Here is a 24,944-nt window from a genome sequence, read left to right as displayed (position 1 = left end):
CACAGTACTATCAAAGGGCAACATTTAAGTTTTTTTTTTACTTTCCCATATTATGAGTCAGTCCTTTCCTACTCTTCCAGAGACAAGAATATGGTCCCTTTTCCCCCAAGGTTGGCACTGTATAGGCACCCTCTCTCTTTCCTCTTTCTAGAAGTTTGAACACTCCAGGACCTCAGGATTATTGAAACTCTACCCCTTCTTTAAACAGGACCCCAGGTCCCCAAATTCTCACCCCTTAGAAACATGGTTCCCCTTCTCTGGGACCACATCCTTAATACTTGTACAACTGTAAGGGGCTTCAGCTGCTATCTTTCCAGGACTTAAAAATCAGGGGAAAACAGGACATATTGTGAGTCAACTTCTTAGACAAGAGGCTATTCCACTATCCTCCTGGGGCTGTGGAGAAAGTGGTCAATTGGTCCTTGGAGTGTTATTCCAACATACAGTACCCCCCCACCCAGAGATCAAGGTCTGCTCTCAGTCTTCTGGTCTCAACTCCTACTGGATCTCCCTGGAAAGGAGGAAAGAAACAACCTATTCTGTACCTGATCCTCTTTTCTCATAGGCAAGGCAAAAGTAGAATGGTTTTCATCTAGATCACCAGGAGCAAACCAGTTTGTTCCCAGTCAAGTCAAAAATAGTTGGAGTCAGTCAGATAATCTTCAATTAATAAAACAAGGAGATAGCTTCATCCTCCCTGATGTGCTGCCAATAATGGCCATACCCTGTGGATGTCCCCCAGTCTCCTTAAAGTGTCCATCACTTGGTGGACTTGCCCACCCCTTCCATTCAGAGCTATCCAAAGGTTCCAACCAAAGACCCATCAACTAAAACCTCCCCATCAACTCCCTTACCTATTCCTTAGTGAATAGTAGCCCAAACTCTCTCCAATAGAGGAACTGCTGACTTGCAAGTTCTTTCTCCTTTCTGGCCCTTACCTTCCTCATCCACAAAATGAGAAGGGTTAAACTAGATGACCCTTCCAGGGTCATAAATATAAATCTATGATTCAATGGCAGTAGAAATTCCTAGAAGTGCTAATTCATATTTCTATAAAGCTTGAAGGCTCAGAGAGTGATTCATTACCTAAAACTGGTTAGAAATTCTGAGTAATTCTAATCTCATATTTGCATTAATATCACAACTGTTATATTGCAAAGTACTTTGTTAACATCAACCAGTATCTAATACTCATAATCACCTTGTATGGTAGAAGGGAGTGAACGTATCATTAGTCACATTTTATAAATGAGAAAGCTGAGGCACTAACTTTCTCCAGGTCATTCAGCAAAACTCAGATTCAGACCCAGGTCTTCTCACTCCGAGCCAAGAGCTTTTCCACACTGGTAAGTCATACAGTGTTTATTATGTCACATACCTGGCTTAGGTCAAATAAATAATTTTGAATGGTTTTACCAACTTGACAATTAAATTTATTAAGAGAAGTCAATTTGGTAGGTTGTCTCCTTTTCTCCTCTATATTACAGAGGAGAAGTCAGCTGACAGGAATCTCAGAAGAACCAAACACACTATTAGTTTATAAATGGGAAAGGACATTTTGTTCATGATTCTAACAGGCTCTATTAATAAGAGCCTATTGTATATTGCTCCTCAGGGATCATTTCTGGCAGGAAAAAAACAAACAAACAAGGTCTTGTGGACAAAACACAAAATTCCACTCCTCCAAGCCCTCCACACAGGATGTACGGTAATCAGCAGAATTAGGCTGATGTAAGAGCGGAGAGCAGCCAGCACTGAGTGACGCAAACGAGGGAACCTAGAATGGTAGGATTTAGCACAAGTAGCCTCAAGATGCCATTGTAGGCGACTTTTAGTAACAACACAAGTGGTGATTTGATAGGAATAGTAAAGAACACTTACCAATGGCCTGGCCCTACTCTTTGGATAAACAAATAGCAAAATTGACCTATTAGCTCCAAAGAAAGAAGTCAGACCTTCAGGACTGTATCTTTCATTTGTACAAGGGAAATAATTATAGCACCTGACCCCATCAACTGTCTACTGCCCACATCCAATCCTCAAATTTTATATTTTGACTTGAATGTAGAAAATTGGATGTCTCAACCTCTGGGAATTTGTTGATTCAAAAAAATTAAGATTTCATTCTTCTGTCCCCTTCATTTCCCCATCCATACCTCCTTCTTCCTCTCTTCAAAGAGCTATCCCTTAAAACAAAGAATAAGAAAAAGGGAGAGGGCAGTTTGCCAAAATGAACCAACTCATCCACCAAGTTGTAAACTGTTCCTCATCCATAGTCCTCCATCTCTGGAGCTGTGAGAGTCTATGGAGTACAGGTTCAGTAATTTAAGTAAAATAGAAAATTCCTCTATGAGTTCAGGTCAAAAGCTTTTCTGCAATAGATAGTGTTAGAGACCCGGCTGGGGAATTAAGAGGGTAAGTAATTTGCCCAGAGTTACACAGCCAATATTTATTAGAGACTTTCTTGAAGCCAAGGTTTTCTGACTAAAATGCCAGCTCCCTGCCCACTATGCTGTGGTTGCATCTATACATGTGAAAAACTCCATATAATTTTGGACTTGGCTGACTGTGTTGGTTAATTTTACCAAGCTAATTGAACTCCCTCCCTGCCATTTTATTCTTTGCTATATGACCCTGGAGTAAGAGGCGGATGTGGAGATGGATATGTTGGGAAATATAACTTGATCCCTATTATTGCGAATAATAAATCCCCCTAAAGCAGTCATAGCTATTTGAATTCAAACGGCATATTTCCATTGGGCTGGAACCAATTACCATATTTTATATAATTTTAACTTCAAATAGTGCCAATTCAAACACATGCTACCACTTGAGGGAATTCATTATTCATACAAATGAGAGCCTAGCTGTATAGGTGATTTAAAAAAAAATAGGTGGAAAAAGAAAGAAGGTGAATTTTCTCTTCTCAAGAAGATATTTTAAACTCTTTTCACCATCTTGATGGGAAGGTCACTGAATTTTGAATCAGATGGTTTGGGCTTCTCTGTCATTCCCCCTTATTATCTGAACAAACTATGACAAAAGGAGAATTGTGAAAAGAATTCTGTCTCAGAGTTGGACTTCACACTTCTAATTCCCACTCTGCTATTTCCTGCCTTGGAGATCTTGGTCAAGTCGTCTAACCCCTTTTGGTCTTAGTTACCTTAGCTGTAAAAGATGGGGCCTAAACTAGATCATCTCTGAGAGACCTTCCAGATGCCAGTCTATCATCTTATTTTCTCTTTGTCACCCTGGACCTCAGTTTCCTCACCTATCATCTAAGGAGGCACTAGAAGAATGATCTCTAAGTTCCCAAAATGCGATGAGAGGCAACATGAATGGATAGAGAGCTAGACCTGGAGGAAAGAAAACTCAGATTCAAATCCTACCTCTGATACTTAGTAGTTCCTAACAATTCATCTTATCCTGTTTGCCTCAGTTTTCTTAACTGTAAAATGATGGTCATAAGAGCAACTACCTTCCAGGATAGTTTATAAGGATGAAGTTAGACAATAATTATAAAGTAGTTAGCATATCGTAAGGAACATAATAGGCATTTAAATGGTTGGTTTTCCCTTCCTTCTTCAGTATTCCCCTCTCAAGTCTGTGAGGCTCAAAGGAGATAATCTATGCAAAGCATTTTCCAAACTTCAAAGCTCCATATTGATGGATTGGCCAGATAACTATCAATTGGTCATTTTTCTCTGATCCTTTACCCCTTCTCCTGGCTGTGATGGCAGGAATATCAGTAAAAGATATTGGCTTTGCCCCTTTCTCCCTGTAATGTTTCTAATATTATCTAGACTTAGTCATTTTAGATGTATGATAGTCTCAAGGCAATTTGTATGACCAGATGTTATTCACTGAGGGAAGATGATGGGTATTGGAGAGATCAGTGGAAAACAGTCCCAAAGGACATAAGCAGAGAACCAATGGATTCAAGATGCAGAATAAGACATACAGTTTGGGGTATGGATAAAGTAAAAATGTTTCAAGAGTTTCCTTTATATTTTTAATTTTTTTTTATTGGGGTAGGAAGGAGATAAACATTTAAGTGGAAAAAAATAAATGGAATTTAGGAAAAATATGAAATGTTTCTCTCTGGACTCAAAACAGACTCAGCTGAAGTAATTCTTTCAATTAGTCCATTAGCAAATATTCATTAAGCACCTACTATGTGCAGAGAACCATGTTAGGCTCAGGAGCTACACAGAAAAGCAAAAAATGGTCTCCCCTCCCCCCGAAAGAAGTCACATTCTAATGGGGAAAACAATATGCAAATAATGATGCATGTAGAGTATATAAACACATAGTAAATGGAAGTCTATCTTGGAAGATAAGGTCGAGGGAGGTAGCGGGGAAGCGGACCAGGAAAAGTCTGCTCGAGAAGGTTGTATGTGAGTTGTATGTGCGGTAGCTAGGAAAAGAGACAGAGGCGAGAAGAGGGAGCAATGTAGGATAGATATCGTAAAGGGAGAAATCATAAAGTTTAGCAAAAATGGGATATGTAGGGTAAGTACAAATGAGAAATAAAGGAAAACCAAGATGACCCTGGGGCTCAGGGAGGATGCTGATGCCCTCAGAACCATAAAAGAACCAAGAGAGTATTGTCATGAAAACCTAGAGAAGAGAGGTTAGCCAGGAAGGGAGAATGATCTAAGCTTTTGAAATACAAATGAGAAAAAGCAAGGCAGTCCCCACCCTCAAGAAGCATATAATCTAATAGGGGAAGACATAAAAGGTGGCTGTAAGAGGAAGGAAGAGAGAATGATTGCGAGAGTGGAGTGGAAACCAAGCAGAGAAGCCAGTGGCAAATGAAGGCTTGGCTGAGATGCTGAAACCTCTATAAGAGGAACTATGGGAGGAGGTAGGTGTTTTGTTTGGTTGGTTTCAGCTTTAGTTTAGTTTGGTGTTTTGTTCCATCTTCTGGCCCTTCAATAAGAGAGGCAGAAGCAACATGGAAGTGATGAAATGTGAGTCCCAATCCTGAAGCAATCTCTAAAATGAATTTTTAGATGATGAGGATTATTGGGATGGGGGTGGAGGGAAAGTTATGATGGGGATGGAACTGAAACCTAACAGAGCAATTGGTGATCAATGAACCTTGTACTGTCTGAACAGCAAGGAAGAAGTAAATGGAATTTGGGAGTAAGGACTAGGGATAATCTTATGAAGAAAAGAAAAGGTTCAAAGTTCTGGTGCCAGTTTGAAGGGTTGCATGACGTGGAATATGTATGGTGGCCTGTTGGAGGGAGGGAGTCAGGGGCAGGGAGGGAAGCTCAATCTCAAAGTGTGGTGGTACTTTCTCAAAATAACAGCAGCAACACTGGCAATAGATAGCAGCCAATCAGGAGGCAGATGACAACTGTGGACATGGAGCAGAGAAGAGGGAGCAGAGAGCAATCCATCATCCGTCAATAGAGTCATGGACTCAGCCTGTAGGGCAGGCCATCAAATGGTATAGCAAAAGGTCATCCGCTATGGATAAGTGAGGTTATTATCTGGAAGAGCATAACCAAAGACTTATTTTAAAAAATAATTAAGTCGGGGCGGCTAGGTGGCTCAGTGGATAAAGCACTGGCCTTGGAGCCAGGAGTACCCGGGTTCAAATCTGGTCTCAGACACAATATTACCTAGCTGCGTGGCCTTGGGCAAGCCACTTAACCCCATTGCCTTGCAAAAACCTAAAAAAACAAAATAAGTCTCAGCTATGACTAGTACATGCAAACAAACTATTCAAGTAGATTTGGACTGCTGCATGCAGCTATGACTTAGTGCTATGAAGTGTTTATTTGCATGGTACTTCTTCTTAGTCTACTGTATGCAATTTTGATACATGATGCACTATATTTCTGCAAGTCTCTTGTGGATCTAGTCTACAGCTTGCACTTCTAATGTGAATGGTATCTGTTGTGAACCTGAATATGGTCTATACCTCTGGAATAATGTCGAAGACTATACTCTATGCAAATCATTGCGGGATCTGTACTGGACATGAATACTCTATAATTTGCAGGACCAGCAATTTTTTTTTCTAACTGAAATAGAAAATAGAGTAGGAGCTTGAAGAATTCCAAGTTTTAGGGATAAACTTGAATGAATTTCCCAATTTAAAAAAGTTCCATTTTGGGTTTTTTTAGTAGTCATTGTTTTTCACTGATTCTCCATAATCCCATTTAGGGTTTTCTTAGCAGAGATATTGGAGTGGTTTGCCATTTCCTTCTCCAGCTCATTTTGCAATTGAGGGAATTGAGACAAATAGGATGGCGTGACTTACCCAGGGTCACACAGCTGATAAGTGTCTGAGGCCAGATTTGAACTCACAAAGTTGTCTTCCTGACTCCAGATCTAGCACTTTATGGACTATGGCACCACCTAGCTGTTCAAATTCCCATAATTCAATTCAATTCAGTAAACATTTAATTAGCTCTTACTACATTCTAGGCATTGTGTCTAAGAAAAAGGAAGACAGTTCTTGTCCTCATAGAATTTTCAATCTAATAGAAGACAATCCAAAAAAAATTAAAGCCAGAGATAATAGACCTGGATCATGGGCACTATCATGATGATGGTGGTGGAGTCCAAGGAGAACAGCTGGTGGGAAAGGCTAGACTGTGAACCCTCTTTAAATGAAACCTTTGAGAGGAGTTTTAGTTCCATCCTTCAGGCTACAATCAGAACAGCAGAAACTATTGAGGGTTCCAATGAGTGTGAGTACCAAAGCTGATAGAATTTCTGGAAGGATGAGTTTCCTAATGAGGAGTCTTACTTAGGAGTATGAAGATGATAGAGTGGAAGCCAGGGAGTACCAGTATCCTGGCAGTACCTGGATATCCAGGATTTCCCCACATGGAGAGGGAGATGCTGGAAGAAACAGGGAACAGGAGTACACGGAGAGATGTTGAGTCTGGGGAGTCTTGGCATAGTCTTGAGTTGCCAAGGAGAGAGGGCAGAACTGGTGCAGAGTGGCATGCCATCTTATGATATGCTAAATGGGGTGACTGAACTTCAAATCCATGGACAGCATTCTAGTTCTAGAGGCAAGACAGGAGTAGAACTTTGGAGTCTAGGTCCATGTGGAGGAAAATGGCAGTGCCCACTACCAGAGAGGATTTCATAATGCACCTTCCTGACTTTGAGTCAAAGCATATCTCAGGGGATTTGAATTGTTGATGCTAATCTCTGATAATAGGTTTGCTAAGGACTGATTTATTCCTTTCTCCAACTCCTTGCTCTTGGTGGAGACCCCATTACAGCAATAGCATGTAAAATTGGAAAATTATTTGCCTATTTCACTACTAATTGTTTTAAACCCAATTCAATGTTTTACTTTTTTTCTTTATTTTAGTTTTTGTATAGCAGTGGGGTTAAGTGACTTGCCCAAGGTCACACAGCTAGGTAATTATTAAGCGTCTGAGGTCACAGGTACTCCTGACTCCAGGCCCAGTTCTCTACCCAGTGTACCACCTAGTTGCCCCACAATGTTTTATTTGAAATGACATGTTTCTTGCTCTGGCCCACTAGTGAGATGTCATGACTGAGTTTACCTGATCTTAGAATTTCTCAGACTATCTGGCATATGGGTTCAACCTCAAATGGAGGTACATTTATCTTAGAAAAAACTAGATGGCACAATGAATAGAATACTACTTCTGGAGTTAGAAAGATCTGAGTTCAAATTCAACCTCAGACATTTACTGGCCATGTGAGCCAGGGCAGGTCACTTAACCTCTGCCTCAATTTCCTCAATTTTAAAATGGAAATAATAATAGCATCTAATTCCCAGAGTTGTGGAGAGGATCAAATGAGAAAATATTTGGAAAATATTTAGCTGGCATATGTAGCACTTAAGGAAGTCCAGTCATCATTGTTAATATTATTACTATTATTATCATCTTCCAAATGACAACCTTTGTCGAATTAGTCAGTTGTCCAGGAGAATGCTACAGTGAGTGGAAGCTGGGTTGCACTCCATTAAAAGGAAGAAAAGGAAATGAATTTAAGAAATCAGACATTTCAACATCTAACTTGGGGTTAAGAAACATTACAGTTTGGAAAATGAAACCATCTTTTCTGGAGAATAGATTCATCATCACCATTTCCATTTCTTGGGAATGTAAAATGTCTTAAATAGCAACTGTCACCCTTTTCTCAAACCCATGTGTTTATCCTGGAATTTTGATTTTAGTTTTAATAATGGGTCAAGTTTATTTGAGGCTCATTTACAGATCCACAGACTCCATAAAGGTTGAATTTTTGTGAAGCTTTGTTCAGTAACATGGAAAGGATGTTAAAAACTCAAAGTGACTTGATTGCTAATTAATGAGGATAACATGCTTGCTCTGGCCAACACAGATGCTTGGAAAACTCTCAGAATCACAAGCCCAGAATTAATGAAAGGAAAAAAAAAACTAAAGGAGAGAAAAAAATCTCCACCTGCAAATGTGTGTGAGAGAGAGAGAGAGAAAGAGAGAGAGAGAGAGAGAGAGAGAGAGAGAGAGAGAAGAAGAAGAAGAAGAAGAAGGAGGAGGAGGAGGAGGAGGAGGAGGAGGAGGAGGAGGAGGAGGAGGAGGAGGTGGAGGAGGAGGAGGAGGAGGAGGAGGAGGAGGAAGGAAGGAAGGAAGGAAGGAAGGAAGGAAGGAAGGGAAGGGAGGGAGAGAGGGAGGAAGGGAGAAAGGAAGGAAGAGAGGGAGAAAGGAAGAGAGGGAGGGAGAAAGAAAGAAAGAAAGAAAGAAAGAAAGAAAGAAAGAAAGAAAGAAAGAAAGAAAGAAAGAAAGAAAGAAAGAAAGAAAGAAAGAAAGGAAGGAAGGAAGGAAGGAAGGAAGGAAGGAAGGAAGGAAGGAAGGGGAGGAGAAAGGAAAAAGGAAGAAAATGAAAGAAGGAAAGAAAAGTAAAAGGAAGAAAAGAAAGAGAACAAGAAAGAAAAATAAGGAAGGAAGAAAAAAGATAGGAAGAAAGAAGGAAAGGAGGAAAAAAGAAAGGAAAAAAAGGCAATCTTTAACTAAACCAGGTTGCTATTATTCAGTATTTTTCTAAGAGGCCGTTGGGGAATCTACTTCACTGCAATCACAGCAGTTTCTTTGAATTACATGCTTTTTGAACAGTTCAATTGAGGTTTAATGAGGTTTCATGATCTAAACACATCTTTAATGACTGAAAAATAGGACACAACATATAATAGCCTTAATGCTGAAGAAACTTTTTAATATTAAAAAGTTGTAAGGATCAGAGGCTACACAAAGGCAGAAAGGTCTAGCTCATTCAGTAAATAGTGATGCTGTGAAAGATCCAGGACATCACTGATATAGGAACTCTCCTCTGGCTCAGATCAGCACCTCTCAGTGCCTTGCCATTTTCTGGGATGTTTTCACCCATAACCCAAGGAGCTGGAGACCTTCCTGTGGCTCCTTTCCTATATCATGGGTATTAACATAGTATTCTGGAAGTCCCTGTCCTATCTCTCATCTTCCCTTTATGAGCAATTCATCACTTTTTTCATGCTCATTCTCAATCATTTGTTTTAAACTACTTCTTGCATTCCCATTGGCACTGTAACATGCTGGACATTAGAAGGGGTCAAAGGATCATCAAGCTAGAAGATGCCTCAGAGGCCACCTAGGACCATGGATTTCAAGTTGGCTGCTCTCAAAGTTCCTGATTTGAAAGATGAGGAAACTGAGACTCCAGCAAAGTCAAGGGACTTTTCCAGAACCACAGAAGTGATGAGCATCAGAGACAAGATTTGGGTGCAGGTCCGGTGATTCACCCACTTGCTGTTCCTTGAACATGGGTCTCTAGAACTGACTGTCCCCTGTGTCTCCTTCCTCCCCTCTGTCTCCTAACTTCCCTTCCTTTCTTCATGACTTAGTTCAAATACCACCCCTTCTGCAGGAGTTTTCCTTGGCTTCCCTAGCTACTTCCCTAGCCTTCTTCATTCAGATTACCTCCCAATCCATCTGTATCTATCTTATATCTACTTAATTACTTAAATGTTGTCTTCTTTTCCCCATTTTCCCCCATTAGAGTATGAGGGCAGGAATTGTCTTTCTCTCTGTATCTCCGGTGCCTGGCAAAATGACTGACCCTACTATATATAAAATAAATGATTATTGACTACTGACTTCAGAGGTCATCTGGTTCGACTGAACCTGGACAGGAATCCCACTTTAACATCTCTGCTTTGGGTCCATGCAGTCTTCTCTTGGAGCTCTAGGGAGAGATAATCCTTTGCCTCTGGAGGCAATCCAATCCCTCTGAAATAGCTCTGACTGTTAGAACGTTTGTCTTTTTATTAAATCTAGATGTTTCCATGACTTTACCCATTGCTCCTCATTACTCTAAGTAAATGAATTCAAACTAAACTCTTTAAAGAGTTTTCAATCTTTTGGATCCCACTTAAGATGCACGCTGCTATGATCACCATCATCATTGTCATTGTCATCATCAACCCTGTTATTCTCATCTTTTTTTTTTTGAAAAAATTCAGACACAAAAGTCGCTAATCTCTATTTTACAATATTTCATGTTCTTTTGATTATTGGATGGGTAGAGAAAAGATTGCTTTTTGTAAATAATGATGATTATCATGGCTATTGGCAGAGGAAGTTTGGTGTAGTGGGCAAAAAGGTGTTCTAAGAAGCACCATGTTCACGTCTTGCCTCAAACTGTCATACTTCACTAATCACACTTCAGAGCTCTGGTCATCTCCATCTATAGGCCTGGCCTGCACCAGGTGGCTGGAGACACAAAATCCAAGTCTATAAATTGCACCAATCATTCTGACCTGCATTGGTGGAGAGGGTTTATCCACTTGGGAGTTCCCATCCCAGAGAAGTTGGGACTGGTCCAGTCCCTATTTGAGTCTCATCTTGATGTTCAGTGGAATTCAGATAGAAAGGGGCCCAAGACAGTGGCATGGGCCACTCTTCTGTTATTATCCTTTCACAGGTGATGCTCCACAAACTCTCCTGCCAGTGGATAAAATCCATTATTTCAGGGGCAGCTAGGTGGCGCAGTGGATAGAGCACCAGCCCTGGAGTCAGGAGGACCTGAGTTTAAATCCAGCCTCAGACACTTAATAATTACCTAGCTGTGTGGCCTTGGGCAAGCCACTTAACCCCATTTGCCATGCAAAAAAATAATCCATTATTTCAGTAATTGAATGAAGTCTGTGATCCTCTTTTCCTAGGTCCTGGTGTTTTCCGTGCCTAGACGTTTAGTTCATGTCAGAATGCTTCTGAGAAGGGAAGACTATGAATGCTGGTGAAGAAGAGGCTGATAGAGGACTGTTGGAACCCCCAGCCCCTACACAAGTACTCTCTACTGGGTCTGCCCAAGCTCAGGGACAAGTGGAAAGAGCCTCTAGACTTGGGAGTCAGGAGGACCTGGGTCCAATCCAGCTCTGCCCCTTGCTAGCTGGGTAAACTGAGGCAAGTTGATTTACCTCTCTCATACTCTGTATTTGTACCCTATACTTATATTGCTGTGCTTTCTTTTGATTATAGCCCACGCACTCCTCATCTCTTCCTCTTAGAATTCTTGATTTTATTCAGGACTGAGCTCAAATACCACATTTTCATGAAGACTTTCTGGATTCCCCTTCACTCAGCCCCCCCCCCAGCTGCTAAGGTACCACTTCCTCAATCATTTTCTATTCTTTATTTTATGTGTTAGATTATAAATTAATATAGATATAGACAAATAAATAGATGGCAAAGATTCTTTGTTTTGGGGGGGTATAAGGTGTGTGTGTGTATGTGAGAGAGAGACAAAGAGAGACAGAGACAGAGACATAGAGAGAAGAATAAACAGACAGGACATAGATAGATAGATAGATAGATAGATAGATAGATAGATAGATAGATAGATAGATAGATGGTAGATGAATAGTTATGTTAGACAAACAGATAATAAATATATAGAAAGATAGTGATAGAAAATAGACAGATAGATGGACAGATAGAGAAAAATCATTAAATGCTTAGTATGTACCAAGCATTATGGTAATGAAACATATGCTCCTTGAAGGCAGGGCCTATTCTACCATTGTCTATGCATCTCAGTCCCTGCCATATGGTAGACACTTTATAAATTCTTGCTGATTGATTCATTGAACTGTAAAATGGGATTAGTAACATGTATTATCCACTTAATGGGGCTACAGGGAGTAAATCTCTTTGTGACCCTTAAAATGCCATAGAAATGTGAGTTGCTATTCTTTGTTCTCTTTGTTAATCTGCTCGGTCTCCTCTGTCCCTTCTTAGGACACATAGAACAAATATCTAATAGGCTATACATATTGAGGCTTTATAGCTTTTGTGAATGACCCAAAGCTATCATTCTAGAATCATTGAAGCATAAAATGTTGGGAAACATAAAAGTCAAAACTTCACAGGGGTCAAATGGGCCATGTCACTTAAATCAGGGACCCCCCCCCCAAAGAATTAAATCATGTAAATGAAAACACCACTAAGAAGTATCTAATTTCAGATTAAATATAATAACAAAACTTCATCTCAGAGGACAGATGGTGAAGCTCATTTCTCTCACATTGGTAGAAACGTGGGAGAGTATGGCTACAGAATGGTATATACATTATCCAATAAGGTCATTGTGCTAGTTCTTTTTGCTTGCTTTTTCTTTAATGAGGAAAGAGTATAAGAACAAAATATCCAGGAGGAAGTGATTGTGGCATACAAACTAAAGGGACCGAATGACACTAAGTGGAGGAGGAAGTAGGGAAAGCATTTCGTAATGAGGTTTTTTTCCTGCGGACTTTCCCATGTGGCCATGCTTCGGTGATGCCTCTGCTGGGGCAACTTCATTTGTGCCAGATTCTGCAAGTCTTTCCATGTCAATTAATTGTCCTATATATCATGTCACCTTCTCTATGACTTCCTCAACCAAAACTCCCTTCTCTGGCCTCCATCATTTTGTTCTCCCCTAGTCGAATGTGATGGTAGCAATAACAATAATTTGAATAATTCTAGCCACAACCATGATAGTAGCACTTCTGTAGCAATTTAAGGTCTGCCAAGTGTTTCATATATTATTATCTTGTTTTATCCTCATGATGGTGATGCTTGTCTTTCATTCCTGAAGAAGACCATGCTCTCAGGGAGGTGATGTCATGAGAGGCATATGAATTGCATTTCAATAGGAAGAGGGAGTGTGCTAGGTCACCAGACTCATTTTCTTCTCTAGAGTCATCTGTGTTCAGTGACCAGATGTGAATCAAGATGACTGAAGATGGCCCTGGATACAAAGCAATCAGGGTAAAGTTGCTTGCCCAAGGTCACACAGTATCTGAGACCAAATTTGAACTCAGGTCCTCCTGACTCCAGGGAGGGCACTCTACTCACTGCACCATCAAGTTACCCTTTAACCTCATTTAAAAAAAAAACTGGAAAGTAGGTGATATTTTTGCCCATTTAGCAAATGGGGAAACTGAGCCTGAAAGGCTTATACTTCCCCAGGAGTATAAAGAAAGTCTGAGGCCAGATTTGAACTCATCTTCCTCTCTCCACACCCAGGACTCTATTCACTATACCATCTAGTTGCCCGATGTAAGCTCCATGAGGGTAGGAAATTTTTCCCTTTTATATTTTTGTTCTCAATGAGGAGCAAGGGTAAGCCCCTAATGATTTTTCATTCATTCTTCATCCATGATCATGCTATAAATTATCCACCTCAAACAGGGCTTTGGTGAGGGGTTCAGAAAACAGTGATCAGACCTTGAAGAAATGGTGGGAAAAAAACTTAGGCTGCTTATTGTAGAGAATATAGGACTGTAGGTTGAACATGAAAGCTGCTTGCAAGAATGTGAAGGACAGTCAACGGGAGAGGGATTACTTGGTCTGCCTGGATCAGACTAATGGGACAAGATTTAGGCTTGATGCTGGTTTAGACTAGATGATGTCTTAATGTTCTGAAATTTTGATTCTGTGACTTGCTCAAATCTGGCTGGATTTGGCATTTGGGGATTCAGATCTTGGGTTTAAATCCCAACTGTCCCACTTATACTCTAAGTCACTTTGAGCAAGTCACTGTAAGAGGCAATGTGCTAAAGTAGGCAGAGTACTATATGAGAACTGAAAACCTGGCTTCCAATATAGAACAAGATATTCACAGGAACCCTAGACCAGTCATTCACTTCTCTGAGACTCAGTTTCTCCATTTGTTCTTCATTGATTAGAAAAAAAAGAGAGGTGGTTGGAAGATATAAAGGTATGATCTCATGAACTGATACATAGGGGAGTATTAGAGAATAATCTGCATGGGCACAATAATGTAAATAAAAAATCACTAGGGGGGGCAATAAATGTAATAACCAATCATTGTCTCAGGGGCAAATGATCAAGCCCATTTCCCTCATATTGGCAGAAAAGTGAAAGACTATGGCTACAAAAATGATGTTTGTACTGTCAGATTCTATAAAGTCACTGAGTCAATTCATTTTTCTTAGTTGTTTTTTGTTTTAATGAGGGAAGTGGAATCTATTAGTGAACATGATCTACAAAATGAAAGGCTTTTCAAAAAAATTCCAATGACAAATTTAGAGCCCAAAAGGGCAAATCCCTCATTTTACAGATGAGAAAACTGAGGCAGAGCTCAAATGACTAGCCCAGGTCACACAATAAGAGTCTGAGGTTGGATGAGAAGTCAGGACTTCCAAGACTCCCAAGTCTGCCATTTTAACTACTACTTCACACTTTCTGGGTCCCAGTATAATTTTTGGACTGACCATTCTTCATCTCCCATTCTTTCAATGGGACTATATAGGAAATTTCATATTAAAAGATAATAACCACCAAAGGCTAGCAATCTAAGTTTCAGGGCCACCTCAAGTTTATGGGAATGGGAAACCATAGTTATTGTGTATTCAACAAATCTCTTACTCATAAAGGAACAATTCTTTGGTGTTAAAAAACCCAAGATGATATTGAATCATGAGTTGTTCAAAGTTCAAATACTTCATACATACACCATCACAGTTACTCAGAAATATATCTTTATTATTATAATTTCTCATAATCTAAAAACATTTTCTTTTAAAACTCTGATAACAGTATATTCCAACTTCTCTACAACAGACTGGCCCTGCAGTAAGTTGCAAAACAGTATCTTTAAGTAACCTGAACTTAATTAAGACTTTTGTTAAACATTAAGACTTTGTAATCCAGTTTAAAAAGAAAAGAAAAAAAGTTCCAAGTCTGGAAAAAATAATAAAAAATAGATCAATTTGTTCAACACTTAACGTTTTCTGCCATGTACCTTTGGTGCCACCTACAGAAAGTATTGACTTTAATGTGAACAAACTGGGACTGGTTGGACACAGCCTGTAGAGTGACCCCACAGGCGCAAGCCAAGCTCCATGTTTCAGGTATTTTTCCTTGGTTAAATAAAACAAAAATAGATACATGATACCCCACATGCTTGACATCTCTCCTTTTAGTGGGCTCAGAATTTAGGTGTAATTTGTAATTCTTAATGAATGTATAGAAGACACATCCATTTATATATGTAATACACAAAGTTTGGTTTGTTTTTTTTTTTTCCTGTTAAATAAGTGTAAAGAGATGGGTAATTTCAGGTTGACCAGAATGCACTAACCGTTTGATTTGTCACTGACCCATCCATATAATAGTCACCCAGGAATGTAAAGCAAAGGTCAACATGGAGTCCTGGTGACTTCATTGGGTTCCTCTGTCCTTGCTCTTAAGTTTATTTACCTACCAATTGGTAATAATTATGGGAGTTGAAGTGTTGGGTTGACTCATGAAATGGATTTTAGACAGAAAGACTCAGAATCAAGGGTTAAAGGAATTTTCTAACTCCATGTCAGAGCCTTGTTGGGGACAAGGTTTTTGAGTCAGCACCAAGAAAGAAACAATCAAAACCATAGACTGTGGTCTTCTGTTGATTTTTGCTGATTGCCTGTCTAGGATTTATGGGATAGTAAGTTTCTTCATGGCAAGAAGAAGGAGATGAGCAAAGGAGTAGGAGCACCCTACCTATCCAGACAACTAGCCCATAAAATAAAATTAAATCTCTTCTTTTGACCACATTGCTTCTGGTGCTAATTTCAGTTTCCCAATCCCACCTTAAGACCCAATTTAGGCTTGGAAAATTCCTTTAATTCCCTACTGACTGTTGGTGTAAATCCCCCAAACCCATTTTAGGGATTCTTGTCTACAAAGCTCCACAGGATGTGTATGGGGACTGGGGCAATGATACTCTTTCTCTTACTCCAATTCCCGATTGTGACATTTATCAATGTAGAGACAGGAATAAAAAAGCTAGCTGAGACCCACATTCCCATCTTTAATAAACAAGATGGCCAGCCACAAAAGCACTGCCAGTTGACTACTCTGGTACAGAGCTGCTCACTTCTCTCTACACATGTATGATACTCATGTGACACCGTGGCACTTTGGGGGATCACTGTCTGTCTCCCAGAAAGAGAGGGTTGTTATTTCCTCTAGGCGTGCCGAAAGAAAACAGAAGATGTCTGTTGCCTTAACTCAAAGGGAAACAGAGAGATAAGCATTTCTGGCCGCTCAACCTGCAGCAAAGCATTCATTATGCTGTCATCACATCATACACACATTACCTGATAGAAAGGATGCATGCAATATAGTTGAGAACTCACTGAATCAGTACAGAAACTCTAAAGTGCAATTAGGTTATGAACAGTAAGAATAAATAGTGTCTGGGGCCCAACAGCACCCCAAATAAATATCTATGTTACTTTACCATTTGATTTTTTTTTTTTTTACAACGTGACTTTCAACCTAAACAGTGACACTCATGGGCATTTTCTCCACAGGACTCCTCCACAGACATAACATGAACATCCCACCTCCAGAACCTCAAAGGTCAAGGGATGGCAACTTTTCACTATGACAGGTTTGAATACTGTGTTGTGTGTATAACACCAACTAGTTATGTCTCTTGTCGCACAACTTCCCCAACCCATTAAATCCCCATTGCCCATTCTCACTTCATGACTAGTCTGGTGCTTATGGCAGTAATGACCAGAGCAAAAGACTCCAACTAATGTTCATTTAGTTTGATTATCATTGTAATTATATAGGTCACTTAAAAATCACCCCCCCATACACACATACACACACACAAAGACATATATCTTCCCCCTTATCCCCCCCCTCCCCATGAGTATTTAAAAATAAATTATTCATGTTCTTGAGTCATATATACATGGATCTTTGTCTTGTGGACAAGATTGACCTTGATCATAACTTCAAAAGGCCAGCAGCACATGGGAGCTCTTTGTGAGGTCTGATACTCTTACTGGGAAAAATGGTAATGTAAAAAACCTGTTTCTGGAAGCAAGGGATGATCCCAGGGAAGCTTCCAAATGGTCACACCTTAGGAGAGATAGAAGTTCCTCTCAGAGGGGGCCACCAGTGGACCGGAGGGGGGCAAGTCTACCCTCATTGACTCCAGAATTCCTTCAACAGACAAGGCTAATATATTAAGCATATCAAATATTTGATTCAAGGCAAGATTAATGGGCATCCTAATCATAAGAGTGGGGAGAAGCTCTAAGGAATGAAGAACAAGGCAGCCTGGGAAGAAAGGATATCAGAAATTCACATCCATTTACTATGACTGAAAGGGCGTAGGCACTGCCAACAGAGCAAGTGCCATGGGATAGGGTTGGGGGAAGCTGTGCTGATATTTCTAACATCTGCAGACCCAGTAGACAGCAAGGTTGAAGAAGATACCCTCTGGTCAGTAGAGTCCAGCAGAACCAGGGGCCAAGGATATCACATGTCGATTCAATGGACAGCACAGGCACAGTTGACTAAGGAAAAGCTAGAAAGAACATGCCGGCAGAACTGGGCTGCCTGGGTGCAGACTGTACAGCCTTAGTAAAGGACAAAGAGGAACCCAACTCAGGTTCCATAGGGATCCTAGGAGCTGGAAGGGACCTAAGTGCAACCCCAGTGACTTGCCCAAAGTCACCCAACTTGTAAGAAGCAAAAGTAAGATTTAAATCCAGGTTCCAGACCCCAAATCCCATGCTTGTATCAACAAACCCTGTTACCTCATAGATGAATAACAGGGTTCTGGGATCCAGAAAAACATAACCTTATAACCAACGGTTTCATTTGAGGAAACAACAGCAAAACCTCAATGAACCAGAAGACTTAGGGAAACAGGGGTTCTGGTGAATTGATTTATTCAAATTTATTTTTAAACCATAATTAAAGTAGAAAGAATAGGATCGTAGGATCACAGATCAAGCTGTTTGATCAAACTCCCTTATTTCACAAAGGGGGAAACTAAGGCCCAGAGAGGTGAAGTGACTTGTGTAAAGTCACAATCTATTATCACCTTTTTTTTGTCCCAATCTTTGTTGTTAGAGAAAAAAAAACTTTACAAAATTCACTTAGCTTAGTATGTCAGTGAGCATAATTGGATATTCCTCTGATGGCTAAGGTCACTATGGCGCCTTAGTTCCAGAAAACCAATTATCACTATTAGCACTGTATGCATAGAAAAGGGAGAGAATTAGGTAGAGTTAAGAGCCATTAAACATATATTGAGAAGAGGAGTTTGGGGCATTAATATGAGTTTGTTTATTTTAGTGATTTGCCTCTAAAGTGATGCAGTCCTCAGAGGTGGTTAATGTAATACTCTAGTTAATTGAAGGCTAGTTGACTGAGGTTTTCCTGTTTGTACAAAATGAAGACATTAATCATCAATGTACTATAGACTGGCCGAGTGGTTCTTTGATCAAACTGCTTTCCCTTCCTCAAAGCTCAGGACTGGCAGCTGGGAGACCCCCCACCTTTTTCAGATGATGTTCACAATGGCTAGTGGCTTTTTTTTAACCATTTTTGCCTTGACGTTGACTTTCCTGGCTGGTCCCAGGGGCTCTCCTTTCTTCAGAGGTCTCCAAAATTCTCTGGGGGAATCAGCAAGGTCATGGGCAAACCTAGCAGACTGACCACTCCCTCGTTCATCCTTGGCTTTCTTAAGGGAATTCCTTCCCTTTGGGTGGAAGTGGGCCTTGAGGTCAGGGTTGTGGCAAGCAGGATGTGGACCCCCTCGGCACCTGCAGATAGGAGAGAAATGGTGAGGATCCTGACTCAGAAGACCTGCAAGGGACTTGAGTTTGGAATTGGGGGGAATCCCGCTTTTAAGTCGAAAAAAAGGTAAGAATCCTGAGCAGATAAATGGGTGCCCTAAACAGAATCAAGGCTAGGAAGAATTCAGAGCATTCTTGGCAACTGGACAACTTGGCAAGCCAATTGTCCACAGTCTCACAGTTGATATATGAGTTAGGACCTGAAGTCAAGTCCAAGGACTTTTCTCCCCAACTCATGCTGCCTTTCATAGATAGTATGATAGTAATGAAGACACTAGAAAAACTGAGGCAGTAAAATATTCTAAAAGAATATTAGCTTTGATATTAGAGGATCTGAGTCTGAATCATGGTCCTGCCACTTCCAATCCTTCATTCTATTATAGTGTCCTCATCTTCCCTCTGTTAATTATTCCCTATTTATCCCTTTGTATCTATTTGCTTGCATGTTCTCTCTTAGACTGTAAGCTCCTTGAGGGCAGGAGTCATCTGTCCTCCTTGAAGATACCATCTTTTGCCTTTTTGTATCACAGTGCTTAGCAGTGATTGATGGATGGTGGGCACTTTTAACTGATGTTTATTGATCAAATGAACAAGGAGTTTAAATTCTTTAACTTTCAAGTTTCTCTTATTTAGGAAGAAACATCCTAAAGTCTAATTTCCTAACTAGAAAATCATCTGCTATTTCTCTGCCGATTACTATTTCCTATCTTTGGCCTCTACTTTATCATTATAGAAGTTAAACACCCTCAGTGAAGCCTTAAGCAATACAAAACATAATGGAAATTTCTTTTCCACCTCTAAAATACACACACACCCACACATGTGTCCATGTATATGTCTAATTACACAGAGTTATAACTAGCTATTTTGGTGTTTGAGGTCTCTCAAACTACTTTTGGGAAAGACATGATCTGGAAGGATGAGAAGTTCTGGAACTCACACACGTTATGACCACCGGGATCACATCCTGTTTTAATTAATTAGTATTAGTGCTGATCTCGGCTATATTGCAAAAGGAATACATGTGCTGGGGAGCACCTTCTAGATTTCAGCATCAGAGGAAGAGATCTGATTATCCTATTCTAGTTATGGCTCTGTGTAGACAGATGATTCATGTATCATTAAAAAAAAGGATGCAATTTGAAACCATGCTGTATTTAAATCTCAATTAAATAATCAAAAACATAAATAAAAGTACGTACAGGCATTTGGGTTTCCTATTTGAGACAATGTCTGTAAACTGAAGAAAAACAAATAAGAGAAAAGTATTACTTCACAGGTGAGTTGAACAGCTGCTCATTTCCCCCTCCCTCTCAAAGAACTCTGTATACATTGCAAAGGACCCATTGGATTGGCCACACTGCTTTCCATATAGGTGACTGACAAAAGTCTGATGCTCTTCTCATACAAAAGCCTGGCCCTATCTCTATCTGTCTCTACACCATGCATCTATGCTCTAAGACTGATTCAGGAGGTTAAATCATCCCAACAAGTCAGGAAGATCCCCAACATGGAGTATTCATGGAACAACCTGGAGAAAAGTTTCATGAGAAGAGAAGGTATAAATGGGTGCAATCTCCAGTGGCAAAGAGAATACTCATATATCCATGGTAAAACAAAAAAATCAAAGTATAGAGGCTCCAAGAATAATTCCTAGAAGATGAGAAGAAAATAGAATTTTTTTTTTGTTTTTACAAGGCAAAGGGGTCAAGTGACATGCCCAAGGTCACATAGCTAAGTAATTATTGTGTCTGAGGGTGAATTTGAACTGAATTTAAAGCAGAGAAAATGCTCTGTTACATTTCCATGGTTCTGGACTATCTCTGCATACAATTCATTACCCTAGACACATTCTAGGGAAAATCAGACCATGGCTGAGTGCCAAAATTATGACATTCCTCAAATGAAAATGTAAAAAGACAAAGTAAATGTTTGGGGCTCCAACTAGCCCTCATTTAGGTTGTTTCTGTTCCTCATAAATTCTGTAATAAAATGTCTGCCTTTTGGGGAGAGAGAATATCTTCATTTGCCGAGTCCCATCCTTGGCAGCTTCTGGTCCAGCTAGTACCAACTAATGAATGGAAACAAGAAGACCAGTTTTCACTCTCAGGCACCCAGGGATGCTCATTCCCACCATAAGGTGAATCTACTGGATAAACTCTGGGGACTCCCTGCTGAGACTGGTATCAAATAACAAATCTTCTGTGCACATACACACATTCTTGTGTATATTTACATTACAAAGGTTGCCAGGAAGCTGGCATTCTCATGGGGAGAATCCTTTAATCTGTGTCACCTCTTTCCCTTCAAGTTGTCAGAATTCTTCCCCTGCCCTTGGTAGTTTTCATCCTTCTCTTTATGTGAAACCTTTGGTGTGGGTCCTCCAGGTTTTGCCGTCCTTGCAAATAAGCATTTCTGTCCTTTTGTCTCTATTCCTTCTGGAGAGTCCTCTGAGCCCCCTTGTTCTTTTCACCTGGCTGTTCTAAAAATGTAGTATTTTTTCTTTTGTATTTCCAGTATCTAACACGTTAATAAATATTAATAAATGTTTCTTGATGGATAACAATTCCCACCTGAATTATCCTCTAGCTACTCAGTATCTTGAACAAACCAATCTTATCTTTCCCATTAGCATGGAAGCTCCTTGAGGGCTAACTATCTAGGCTCCCTTTTGTCTTCTCTATTCCAGGTTCTACCTCTCCCTTCAGATCAATGAACCAATTAACAAGCTCTGATTAAGTCTGACACTGGAGATACAGTGATTAAATCAACTGGACCAGTCTTTAAGGAGCTTCCCTGGTAGGTCAAAGCATTACCAGATTTGTTTTGTTTTGGTGAAAGTGTGTAGATAAGAAAAGCCTGCAGAACTCTGTTCCTTCAGGTCCTCCTAGAGCATGACTCAGGTTCTTTACCATTCTTTATACCATCAGATTCTCTACTATGAGTTACCCTTATGTGTCTGTGCTGAACAGAAGGCACACTGTAGGCATTTGATGTTTTGTCCTTCATTTGATGTTTTGTCCTTCATTCTCGAAGAGGACCATGACATCAGGGAGGAGATGCCATGACAGCACATGACTTGGATTTGGGGGGCGGGGTATGCTGTGCTAAGCCACCAGCCTCATTTTCTCCTCCAGAGCTATCTGGGTCCAATGGTCGGATATGATTCAGGATAACTGGAGATGGCCTGGATGGGAAGCAATCAGGGTGTAGTGATTTGTTCAAAGTCACACAGCTAGTTAGGCTGCAAGTGTCAGACTGGATTTGAACTCCCATCCTCCCATCCTGTCTCCAAGGCCAGTGCTCTATCCACTGGACCACCCAACTGTCCCTCTCCCAGCAGGCATTTAATAACTGCTTAAATGAATGAATAAATCAAGGAATGAGAATCAAACCATTGAAAACTCAGACAATCTGGTGTCTTAGATATTAGAGACTTCAGAAGAAACAGTTCCTCTTTTGAAATGACTTAGAAACAAATACAAATCCTTACTTCAAAGAAAATCAGCCTAGTTATTCCAAAACATTCCAGCTTCAATGTGAGCAGATGGGTTATTGGGTCACTCTGCATTTATAACTCTGGATCATTTTAGAAGGCAAGGAGAAAATGTCTGAGTAAACATGTTACATTTTTAGAACAGCCAGGTGAAAAGAACAAGGGGGCTCAGAGGACTCTCCAGAAAGAATAGAGACAAAAGAACAGAAAGGCTTATTTGCAAAGATGGCAAAACCTGGAGGACCCACACCAAAGGTTTCACATAAAGAGATGGATGAAAACTACCAAGGGCAGGGGAAGAATTCTGACAACTTGAAGGGAAAGAGGTGACACAGATTAAAGAAGGATTCCATATTGCTCATGAACTGGATTTTTAACACAGGTCAGAAGAGAGGTTAGATTGGAGAAAAATTAATTTAGAACTCTCAGATTGGCATCACTCCTCATGATCTATTGCTAGCCAGCCTATAAAGAGAGTAAAGAGAGATGTCATCTGAATGGTTCTGAGTAACGAGACTCTTGATACCTCTGGCCACCATAGATCATCTTAAGGCAAAATATGTCTATTCAAAGGGAGATTGAAGGGAAATAAATGTTCAAAGGAGTGATTGGCTAAAGCTGAGTGTACAAAAAAAAAGTGCTGGGGCAGCCGCTCCAAGAAATAAATGCCTTCTGCTTTGATGACTCGGGAACTCTACCTCCCCAGATGGATGGCCATCTAGCCAGACAGGACTTCTCACTGGCAGCTTATTCCCTCTAACCTTTCACCCCTCCCTTTCCTCTGAATTCATCTCAGGTTATTTTCTGTGAGTTAATCTTGGCTCCTCTATTAGATGATAAACTCCTTGAGGCAGGGGCCATTTCTGAAATTTTGTGTCTCTTCCTTCTCCCCATGCCTAACATCTTCCAATTCTTACATGAACACAGAGCAGGATACCAATAATTACATGTTTTTGTTTTTGTTTTAAATCCTTTATTTTATTCCCCTGGCTACCAGTAAAGACAAGATTAAACATTCATTTTTAAATTTCTTCTTACCACCTCCCCCTCACTGATATTTAATATAGGTTAAAAATGGGAAGTCATGCAAAACATTTCCATAATCATCCAGTTGTGAAAGTAATTATATGTTAATGCCTCTTTGGAGGTATATATTATATGCTTGCTTGCAGTCTTCCCCATCTCTACGACAGACACCCCCTCCTCACCCCGACTTCTTGAGAGCTCTCCCTCCCCACCTTCACCCCTTAGATCCTCCAACCTCCTTCTAGATGGAGTTTGGGCAACATCTCTTCCAAGAGTCATGTCTGCCTTTTCAACTGATCATCCTCTTCCCTATCCCCATTACTTAGTATTCACTTTGTATAGATTTGTATTAATCTTGTTTGTAACCCACCTGTGTGGTTCCTTCAGCTTCCTGAGGGCAGACATTGCTTTTTATTTTTATCTTTACTTGATAAATGTTGTCTTGGATTCTATGAGGATCATCACCAAAGGATAAGTCCACTTTTATGTGAAATTGTGGTTATATGGGAGGACCAGGAGTGAAGGATGGAATAGAGAGGAGGTTTCAAAGTGGTTTAACTCACCCAAGCACTTTGGGCTAGAAGAGAAGACTTGAAGGGGCCTAAGTGAGCTCTAATAAATGGTCAGTACATTCCTGTACTGCTTGCTGTTCAGTCCTTCAAGAATTCTCTTCTGCTTCTTGTTCCCAACAAAAGGAAGCGATGAGCTAGGTGAGGTGAAGAGCATGGTGGGGAAGGCAATGAGGATGATTGAGAAACTCACCAAGTGCCCACTGGCACCCTTGCCATGGTCTGTGATCTGCTGGCTCTGATAATACTCTAATTGCTTCTCGGCTACATCGACCCTTTGTAACAGGTTCTCAATGAAATTCTGGAGTCTGGCTTTTCCCTGGACTTCCTTCTCTGCAGCGGCTTCGAGGAAATGGTTGAAAGTGACAACTTCTCTATAGAGCAAAAATGGCAGAATGAAGAACAGAAGTTTGATAAAACACATGCTACAATAGGGACCCCTTGGTCTGATGTTTAAAGTTGACTCAAGACTACCTTTCTGATCTTATCTCTAGTTATCCTTTTTACACACACACACACACACACACACACACACACCTTCTGATCATACTGGACTATTAGTCTATTTGTGACATTTCATTCGTACCTCCATATCTTTGCACAGGCTATCCACCATATTTACAATTCATCCCCACTTCTAGGGTCTAATACAAACTCCTCCATTTGACATTGAAAGGCCTTCACAGTCCCTTCTAGCTTTATTAGACATCACATCCCTCCATGCCTTTTTTAG

At 40.3% G+C, this 24,944-nt stretch overlaps 1 protein-coding gene across 5 annotated transcripts in view; it reads right to left on the bottom strand.

Annotated features, from left to right (window-relative positions):
• ZNF365 (zinc finger protein 365) overlaps window positions 1-24,944 on the bottom strand; it is a 153,674-nt gene that overhangs the window by 9,117 nt on the left and 119,613 nt on the right. For 3 of the 5 annotated variants that reach the window (XM_074232338.1, XM_074232336.1, XM_074232339.1), the window contains 3 exons: window positions 24,405-24,585; window positions 20,323-20,360; window positions 17,172-19,087 (listed from right to left, as the gene is read on the bottom strand). In XM_074232338.1, the coding sequence (XP_074088439.1) occupies window positions 18,826-19,087; window positions 20,323-20,360; window positions 24,405-24,585 (481 nt within the window). In that variant the 3' untranslated portion in view covers window positions 17,172-18,825. Of the gene's footprint in view, window positions 1-17,171; window positions 19,088-20,322; window positions 20,361-24,404; window positions 24,586-24,944 lie in introns of those variants that run through there. The other 2 variants (XM_074232337.1, XM_074232340.1) reach the window with 2 other exon arrangements.

This window comes from Macrotis lagotis, chromosome 4 (genome assembly GCF_037893015.1).
Source record: "Macrotis lagotis isolate mMagLag1 chromosome 4, bilby.v1.9.chrom.fasta, whole genome shotgun sequence".
Lineage (NCBI taxonomy): Eukaryota > Metazoa > Chordata > Mammalia > Peramelemorphia > Peramelidae > Macrotis > Macrotis lagotis.
The sequence above is the reverse complement of the archived record's forward strand: the minus strand, read 5'-3'. Positions and strand labels throughout refer to the sequence as shown.